General features: G+C 50.9%; 1 protein-coding gene across 4 annotated transcripts in view; it reads right to left on the bottom strand.

Moving 5' to 3' along the window:
- Positions 1–585: 585 nt before the first annotated feature.
- The window catches only part of LOC134339903 (lysophosphatidic acid receptor 5-like), a 61,549-nt gene continuing 52,144 nt past the window's right edge, over positions 586–9,990 (bottom strand). For all 4 annotated transcript variants that reach the window (XM_063036681.1, XM_063036680.1, XM_063036678.1 and 1 more), the window contains one exon: positions 586–6,247. In XM_063036681.1, coding sequence (XP_062892751.1) covers positions 5,081–6,247 — 1,167 coding nt within the window. In that variant the 3' untranslated portion in view covers positions 586–5,080. The remainder of the gene's footprint in view (positions 6,248–9,990) is intronic.

Here is a 9,990-nt window from a genome sequence, read left to right as displayed (position 1 = left end):
CCCCTTACCAGGGTATTGAGCGGGGGACTTGGGATGTGTAAGGTGTTGGTGAGCACTGTCAGCAAGTTCGGGTCACCTGAGGCTCGAGACCTCAGTTACAGGGAAAATTTGAATAAGTGAGAATTTTACCTTTCTGAAGTGCAGGAGAGTGAGGAGGGATCTTACAGAAGGGAACAGAACAAAATTGAAGGGAGATGTGCCAGGCACGGTTTTTTTTTTGACAGTCAAACCGCTGGAATGGGCTGGTGGAAGCAGATGTGACGTGTGTATTTAGGAGGCTATTAAAATCACATCAATATGCAGGGAACGGATCGCGTACAGGTAAGACCATAAGCTTTTCACTGCGCGCTCCCGCGTACGCGCGAGAAGTGAATGAATCTGAAATGGGAGTACGCTTGACCGCTGATGCTTGGACGAACTGGCTGGCACCCGGGTTGTTTCAACCTGTCCCGCGGACGGTCACTCGAGGTCATCCGCATGAGCGCCGATTCTCCGCCCGCCAGGGGACCCGAAATATTGAGCGACCGCGAAAGTGGGCTACGACCGTGCATGGTGCGGTAAGTGTCAGAATCAGTCTGGCCCAGTCTTCAAGTTCAACTTTATTATAGGCATACATTATAAACTCCACATAATACAGAAAAGTAGTGCAGGAACAGGCATCTACGCCCCACAGTGTCATGCCAGACTAATTAAGCTAATGACACAATCTCTTTTTAAAAATAAAAACAGAACTCGTCACCATCACTATGTGCCGTGTTGCAGGACAGACGATCATGGTCTATCCACGGCCACGATTGTTCTTGGCAAATTTCCCCACAGAAGTGGCCTGCCACTGCCTTCTCCCGGGCGATGTGGTCACAAGGCAGGTGACCCCACTCCCTCCACAGCCACTTATCAACACCGTTCAGACATTGTCTGCCCGGCATCAGCGGTCGTGTGCCCAGGACCTCTGCAAATGCAGCATTTGCTCATATGACCATCCTGTACCTGCTCTGGTGGCGGGGGCAGTGAAGGGGGAGGGGCTAACAGGCGCCACACCTTGACCAAGGGTGACCTGCAGGCCAGCACCTTGCACCTCCTTTGGTGGAAATGTGTCCCGACCCCACCACCCGATTTAACATTTTTTCACTCACAAAATACAGAAAGTGACCAGGGCTTTACAAAGCTGACATTTCACATTAAAATATGGTTACTATTATCTACAAAACACTCAGTTCTGTAGAGCGGGGGCCCCGGTCCAAGAACGCTCCCAATGGGCCCGCAGAGATTGCGTGCGCCCGCTCCAAGGACATAAACCCTCGGGCTCCTGCTGTGTGGATCTGTGAGCTGCCGTCTTGGCCAGGGCCAGGAGCAAGTCCACCAGGAGATCCACCGAGTGCCCCAGCCAGTCCGTACTGGGTGACCACAGGTCTGCAGTGCGGGGCTGGGCACACGGCCCATATCCCTCCATTCTCTTCGACACATCCACAGTTTCTGCTTCCTCCGCTGCACCTGGCAGCCCCATTCCAGACGCGCACTGTCCTCTCTGCGAAAAAAAACGTGCCTCGCACATCTTATTTGCACTCCCCCCCCACCCCCCCGTTTGGCATTTCTACCTCAGGGGAAATGTAGCAATGATGCTGGCTAACTGCTCTACACTTGCCTCTAATATTATAAGATATAGGAGCAGAATTAGGCCATTCGGCCCATCGAGTCTGCTCCACCATTCAACCATGGCCGATCCCTTTTCTCCCGCCACCACACCCCAGCCCACCCACAGCTCCACTCTCCGTAACCTTTGATGCCATGCCCAGTCAAGAACCAATCAGTCTGTACGAAATACACCCAGTGACCTGGCCTCCACAGCTGCCTGTGGTAACAGATTCCACAAATTCATCAAAAGAAATTTCACCCCATCTGTTTTGAAAGGGCACCCCTCCTTCCTGAGGCTGTGCCCTCTTGCTCTAGACTCCCCCACCACGGGAAACATCCTTTGCACAGCTACTCTGTCTGGGCCTCTCAACATTTGAAAGGTTTCAGTGAGATCCCCCCTCCCCCCCCACCCCTTCTAAATTCCAGTGAGTACAGACCCAGAACCATCTAACATTCCTCCTATGACAACCCTACCCTTTCATTCCCAGAATCATCCCTGTGAACCTTCTTTGGACTCTCTCCAATGCCAGCCCAACTTTCCCTAGATAACTGTTCACGACACCCAAGGGGGTGGCCTCACCAGTGTCTTATAAAGCCGTGGCATCGACCAGGACTGCAGCCAATTCTCCAAGTATGGCCACCCCAGAGTGGTTGATGGCTTCATCGTGATATCCCAAGTCTCATACTCCATGTCCCCAGCAATGAATTTAATTATGCTACTTGCAGGCTTTTCCACTCAGACTACCCGTGACACCACTTTTAGGGAGCTTTAGGCCGCACCCATTATATGTATATCACTGTTCCTGCCAGTACTGCTGTACGCTGCACCTGACAGCTGCCAAGATTTTGAGCGTACGCTTGGCACTTTCACCATGTAAGAAAGATTCTCAGTCAGGGCACCATGTGCAACGTTGACACGCATTTCAAGTGGAACAGAATATAAAAGCAAAGAAATAATGCTGAGCCTTTAGAAGACACTGGTCAGGCCGCACTTGGGGTATCGACAACAGGTTTGGGCCCCATATCTTAGAAAGGATGTGATATAGCCTCCTGTAATTTCATAATGTTAGAGCATTCGACCGTAAGACACGGGCAGATTTAGTCCATTCAGCCCATCGAGTCTGCTCCGCAATTCTATCATGGCTGATACCGGATCCCCCTAAACCCTAGTCACCCGCCTTCTCACCATAACCTTTGATGCCCTGACCGATCAGGAAGCTATCAACTTCCACCTTACATATACGCAGACTTGGCCTCCACTGCAGTCTGTGGCAGAGCATTCCACAGATTTCCTGCTTTCTGGCTAAAAAAAACTCCTCCGTGCCTCTTCTAAAAGGCCACTCCTCAATTTTGAGGCTGTGCCCTCCAGTTCTGGATACCCACACCGTAGGAAACATCCTCTCCACATCCACTCTATCTCGTCGTTTCAACATTCGGTAGGTTTAAATGAGATTCCACGCACCCCCGCCCCCCGCCCCCCCCACATTCTTGTAAATCCCAGTGAGTACAGACCCAAAGTTGCCAAGCTCTCCTCAGATGTTAACCCCTTCATTCCTGGAATCATCCTTGTGACCCTCCTCTGGACTGTCTCCAGGGACAACACATCCTTTCCGAGATATGGGCCCAAAACTGTTGACAATACTCCAAGTGCAGCCTCACTGGTGTCTTATAAAGGCTCAACGTTATCTCCTTGCTTTTATAATTCTTTGAAATAAATGCCAACATTGCATTTGCCTTCTTTACCACCGAATCAACCTGTAAATTAGCCTTCTGAGAGTCTTGCAGGCGGTCTCACAAGTCCCTCTGCTCCTCTGATGTTTGAATGTCCTACCTGTTTAGATAACAATCTGCACTATTCTTCCTTTTACCAAAATGCATAATTGTACATTTCCCAAGACTGTATTCCATTTGTCTGTCCTGCTCTTTCAGGTCTCTCCTCAGCCTCCAAGAATCCACAAAAAAAAAAACAAGTTTGTCCAATCTTTCCTACAGCTGATACTTTCTGAAATCAATTGGACCATGTCCGACTGAAAAATCTCAAAAGTATTTGATGTGATCGCAGATACTGGTAACTGTGTTGACTTGCCTACTTTTTTTTATCTCTGTTTCTATCTCACGCACTTTGAGTCTGGCAAGACTCCATTCCAGAGATCTCACAGAGAGTGCTTGCTTTCCAGGTGAGTGAATGCATGTCGCACCCCCACAGTCGGTCCCTGAGTGATTTCGTTCAGCGGTCAATGCAGTGTCTGTTGGGACATCGGCAGTGGGCAGGAAGGGGCAGGAAGCATTCAGAGTGCCTGTGTTCATGGAAAGGGTTGGACTCTTTACGGGTGTGGGTGGTAGAGGGCACAGAAAGGGCTGCTGTGTATTGTGATTGCAGACTGACAGGGTAGGCTGGGTCATTGGGAGTGTGTGCTATTGGAATGATTAGGAATAGTTGGGCTCCATTAAGAGCAGAGGGGCAGGGTGAAGTCATGATCGTGCTAAACAGTGACTCCTTTGCTTGCCTCCTTGGAAATAGCTCTATTTCTATCCTTGAAATCTCTTTTTTCCCTTCTCCGGAGTTGCACCCTGTCTTCGGTTCTTTGTGGGAATGGGACCCCCTCTCTGGGCCTTACGACCGGCTGCTTTTTGATATCCCAAGGAAGACTAGCACGCCTTCAGGGTGCCAGAATCCCGTGGCTCTGGAGACGGGCCGGGTCTTGGCCGGTGGCCCTGTCTGAAGCACCATGACAGAACACGGAACATCAGGGACAGCGGGTCGGCTGCCGGGGGGTTGTGTGTCCGGAGAGCTGTGCCTTTCTGGGGCCAACTGTCTGGGTGCAGAGCTTGAAAAAAACAACACAACAGGCTTCTAACATCATGAGTGAGATGATTGTTTAGTCTCCCCTCTCTCTGTGAAACGGGGACACCTCTTTTTTCCCTTATCAGGGAAACAGAGAGAGCTGGTGGTATGTTGAACTACCGTGCGAACAAGTAGTCTTTGGAGTACTGCACATATGTGTCTTTACCGATGCTTTGCTGCACCCTTGAGTGTTTAATGGAAGGCGCTGATGTCTTCTTGCTCATGGGCATGGGGGGCTGCGGGCTGCTGCTTGTGCGAAGGAGGGGGGAGCTGTGGGGGGGGCTTTGGGGTTCAAAGGTTTAACTGTCGTTCATTCTTTGAGGTACATCTCTGTTTTTGTGGATGCTTGTGAAGAAAAAGAACTTAAGGATATATGTTGTATACATTTCCCTGACAGTAAAGGTTCAGAGCAGACAGTGGGAGTGAGTGGGAAGGAGTGGACCCTACTGAGAGTGAATGGTGGGGGGCGGGGGTTGGTACTTTGGGAGTGTGGACGAGGGGAGTGAGTGGGAAGGAGTGGGGCTCATTGGGAATGTACAATCGAACAGTATTGGCCGGCTCAGAAAGGATCGTGGGATCGAAGGGTCACGCGCCCGACTCTGTCTACAAGCATTTCTCCCCCTTCTCCTCTGCACCCTCTCCATTCTCCAACCCCTCCCCCTTCCCCACAACCTGGAACTCCACAGGGGGAGATCCGTGGTCTGAGGACCTGGCCCGGTCGCGCCCCTTCCTGGACGGAAGCAGGAGTGTCCACCGCCCCTGGCCCAGTTCCCTGGACCAGCTCGGGCTGAGGGGCCCACGCCGGAAGGTGGCCCGGAAGCCCTCAGTGCTGAAGTAGTAGACCAGTGGGTCCAGGCAGCAATTGGAGCTCGACAGGAGCATGGTGATCTGGAGGGCGTAGCGGAGTCTGGACCTCAGCTCTGTGTTGCTCTCGTCCCCACTGGCCTTCATCCCTGCATAGCTCGCCAGCAGCAGGTTGTAGGGCAGGAAGCACAGCACAAAGATGGTGGCATTGACCAGCAGGAGAAGGCGCACTTTCTTCCTCCGGACCTCGCCCTCTCCCTGCCCGCCACCACCCCTGCGGCTCAGGACGCGCAGGATGCGGACAGAGCAGTACAGAACGGCAGACAGGGGCAGGAGGAAGCCCAGGATCTCCGCCAGCACAACGAGAGGCAGCAGCTCCCTCTTCCAGGCCCGTGGGGAGAAGCTCTCGAAGCAGCGCACCTCCACTGTGGAGTTGGAATTCTGGCAGCAGCTGGTGTCGTGGGCGATGGCCACGGGGATGGATCCCAGGGCGATGAGCGCCCAGACCACCCCACACACTCGCCAGGCTATTCGGCGCCGGCGCAGGGGCCGGGAGTGGAGGGGATGCACCAGCGCCAGGAAGCGGTCGACGTTGACGGCCGCCAGGAAGAGGCAGCTGCCGTACATGTTGAGCTGGAAGAGTGAGCCCGCCAGCTGGCAGAGTGCGTTGCCCAGTGGCCAGTTGTCGGTGGCGAAGTAGTAGATCCGCAGAGGCAGGGCCAGGGTGAAGAGCAGGTCGCAGGCGGCCAGGTTCGCCAGGTACACTGTCACCACCGTCCGCAGGCGCAGGAAGCAGATGAAGACCCAGAGAGCCACGGCGTTGAGCGGGAGGCTGATGCCCAGTTGCACGCCGTGCCAGGCCAGCAGCAGCTGGTGGACCTGATCGTGGTCGCTGCAGCTGGGCAGCAATAATTTGCTGTCAAAGTCCCGACAGACAGGGGGCAACTCAGTGCTGTTCGGCGACATCTGGGGAGAGTAGGATTAGGGAACAATTGATGTCAGTGAGGAAACAGCTATGGAATGCCCCATTCCCAATATCACGCCATTGCCCCATACCCAGTCGCCCCAGCCCTTTCCCAATGGGACTCACTCCGATCTTCAGTGAGCATTCGCCCATTCCCAACTACTTTGTCCCATTCCCATTCAGAGTTGTGCCCTAATGATCGCACCCCCCCCGTCCCACGCCCCATATCCGACCCCCTTTCATATTCTGAGTCGCACCTGTCGCACGTCCCCCTTCCACCACCCCACTAACTTCCGCCCTATTCCCCACTGTCGCAGCCGCAGACTGGGCAGAGCAGCAGAACCGGCAACGGCGCTCGTGAACACGTACGCGTCAGCCAGTTGTCATCCCACGATAGCTGTATTTAACTCCCTTCTTTTCATCGTGGCACTTGTCGAGACTTGAGCAAAGCACGGCACCATCACGCTGTCTGCTCGCTCTCGGCCTTGCCTGAAGAAGTGGACCGCCAAGCCGACTGGCTCTGAAGACTAGCGGTGTCTGTTTCATATTTAGATATTCCTTTCAGTCGCAAGTGTTGGCATCTAGTTTTACGTTTGAGAGTGTTAGTTAATGGTCCCATTTGGTCCAGCGTTTATTGTTCTCCTTTCCCTTAAAATACTGTTCGCATTAAAGTCTGTGAGCTATCGACCCATTTCAGTGTCTCTCTCTCTGTCACCGCATTTGGGCCATATCCAAACGAACTGACAGCAAAAGAAGGGAAGTAAATACAGCTGTCATGAAATGATAATTGTCTGACATGTGCATATTATGGAGAGCATAAATGCCAAATCTGCTGTGCCTGTGACACCAGTTGCCCCTCACATTCACATGGTCTGTCTTGAACTATAGGCATCAGTGAGCCTCATGAGACCATGGATTTGTCCCTTGGAAGGTTTCCAGGGTGCAAGCCTGGGCAAGGAAGACCGGCAGTTGCCCATGCTGCAAGTCTCCCCTCTCCACGCCACCGATGTTGTCCAAGGGAAGGGCACTAGGGCCAATACAGCTTGGCACCGGTGTCGTCGCAGAGCAATGTGCGGTTAAGTGCCTTGCTCAAGGACACAACACGCTACCTCAGCTAAGGCTCGAACTGGCGACCTTCAGATCACTAGACCAACGCCTTAACCACTTGGCCACGCGCTGACACTACTCCAATCAGAATGTCCCCGCCCCATTCCCAACAAACCCCACCCCATTCCTGACAAACCCGGCCCCACTTCTGAGAAACACCGCCACCACTCCCAATGTCCCCCAAGCACATTCTCAATGACCAACGACAATTCCTCATGACTGTCCTGTCACCAGTGACACCTGCCCATCCCCACCCCATCTTCCCTCCCATTTCCGTGAACTTCTCCTTGAATCCCACGACTGCACCAAATCTGAGTGCAGATTTGTCCCATTCCCAGTCAATCCAACTCTGCTCCCGGCAGTGGCTGTCAATTCACAATTACAGCCCCATTTCCAATGGCACCTCCCATTCTGAATTACCTCCACCCCATTCCCAGCGACCCCTGCGCAACTCCAGATGATCCCATCTCAGTCCAAACGGTGTTCCGTTCCTAATGACTCGCCCCATTCCCAAAGGCAGCAACAGGTCTTACATCCATCCGATTCCCCATTGTCAATGGTCTGTTGCTCTTTCCCAATAACCCACTCAGCAGTCCCAATGGCCCCTCCCACTTCCCAGTGACCCACGTCCCCATCCCCAATAACCACAACAAGACCATAAGACACAGGAGCAGAATGAGGCCTTTCAGCCCATCGAGTCTGCTCCGCCATTCCATCATGGCTGATCCCGGGTCCCACCCAACCCCATACACCTGCCTTGTCGCCATATCCTTTAATGCCCTCACCGATCAGGAAGCGATCAACTTCTGCCTTAAATACACCCATGGACTGGCCTCCACAGCAGTCTGTGGCAGAGCATTCCACAGATTCACTACTCTCTGGCTAAAAAAAAAATTCCTCCTTCCCTCTGTTCTAATAGGTCACCCCTGAATTTAGAGCTTGTGCCCTCTAGTTCTGGATACCCCACCATGGGAAACATCCACATCTTCCACATCCACCCTATCTAGTCCTTCAAGTATTCCATAGGATTCAAAAAATACAGAAAATGTTGAGGAAATCCAAAATGCTCCCCAAAGATCACCACCAATCATATATAACCTTATAATAATTACAGCACGGAAACAGGCCATCTCGGCCCTTCTAGTCCGTGCCAAACTCTTACTCTCACCTAGTCCCACTGACCTGCACTCAGCCCATAACCCTCCATTCCTTTCCTGACCATATATCTATCCAATTTAACTTTAAATGACAACATCGAACCTGCCTCACCCACTTCTGCTGGAAGCTCGTTCCACACAGCTACCACTCGCAGAGTAAAGAAGTTCACCCTGAACTTTTGCCCTTTAACTTTCAACTCATGTCCTCTTGTTTGAATCTCCCCCACTCTCAATAGAAAAAGCCTATCCATGTCAACTCTATCTATCCCCCTCATAATTTTAAACACCTCTATCAAGTCTCCCCTCAACCATCTACATTCCAAAGAATAAAGACCCAACTTGTTCAACCTATCTCTGTAACTTAGGTGATGATACCCAGGTAACATTCTAGTAAATCTTCTCTGTACTCTATTTTGTTGACATCTTTCCTATAATTCAGTGAATAAAACTGTACACAATACTCCAAATTTGGCATCTCCAATGCCTTGTACAATTTCAACATTACATCCCAACTCCTATACGCAATGCTCGATTTATAAAGGCCAGCATACCAAAAGCTTTCTTCACCACCCTATCCACATGAGATTCCATCTTCAGGGAACTATGCACCGTTATTCTTACTGCATTCTTCAATGACCTACCATTTACCATGTATGACCTATTTTGATTAGTCCTACCAAAATGTAGCACCTCACATTTATCAGCATTAAACTCCATCTGCCACCTTTCAGCCCACTCTTCTAACTGGCCTAAGTCTCTCTGCAAGCTTTGAAAACCTACTTCATTACCCACAACTCCACCTGTCTTAGTATCATCTGCATACTTACTCATCCAATTTACCACCCCATCATCCAGATCATGAACGTATTTGACAAATGTTTCATCCCAGTTTGGCAAAAGAATAAACCAGGAAAGGTAGTGCACCTGTGGCTGACAAGGGAAATTAAGGATAGTGTCAATTCCAAAGAAGAAGCATACAAATTAGCCAGAAAAAGTGGCTCACCTAAGGACTGGGAGAAATTCAGAGTCCAGCAGAGGAGGACAAAGGGCTTCATTAGGAAAGGGAAAAAAGATTATGAGAGAAAGTTGGTAGGGAACATAAAAACTGACTGTAAAAGCTTTTCTAGATATGTGAAAAGAAAAATATTGGTTAAGACAAATGTAGGTCCCCTACACACAGAAACAGGTGAATTAATTATGGGGAGCAAGGACATGGCAGACCAATTGAATAACTACTTTGGTTCTGTCTTCACTAAGGAGGACATAATTAATCTTCCGGAAATAGTAGAGGACCGAGGGTTTAGTGAGATGGAGGAACTGAGGGAAATACATGTTAGTAGGGAATTGGTGTTAGGTAAATTGAAGGGATTAAAGGCAGATAAATCCCCAGGGCCAGATGGTCTGCATCCCAGACTGCTTAAGGAAGTAGCCCAAGAAATAGTGGATGCATTAGTGATAATTTTTCAAAACTCTTTAGATTC

The sequence above is a fragment of the Mobula hypostoma genome, chromosome 31 (genome assembly GCF_963921235.1).
Source record: "Mobula hypostoma chromosome 31, sMobHyp1.1, whole genome shotgun sequence".
Lineage (NCBI taxonomy): Eukaryota > Metazoa > Chordata > Chondrichthyes > Myliobatiformes > Myliobatidae > Mobula > Mobula hypostoma.
The sequence above is the reverse complement of the archived record's forward strand: the minus strand, read 5'-3'. Positions and strand labels throughout refer to the sequence as shown.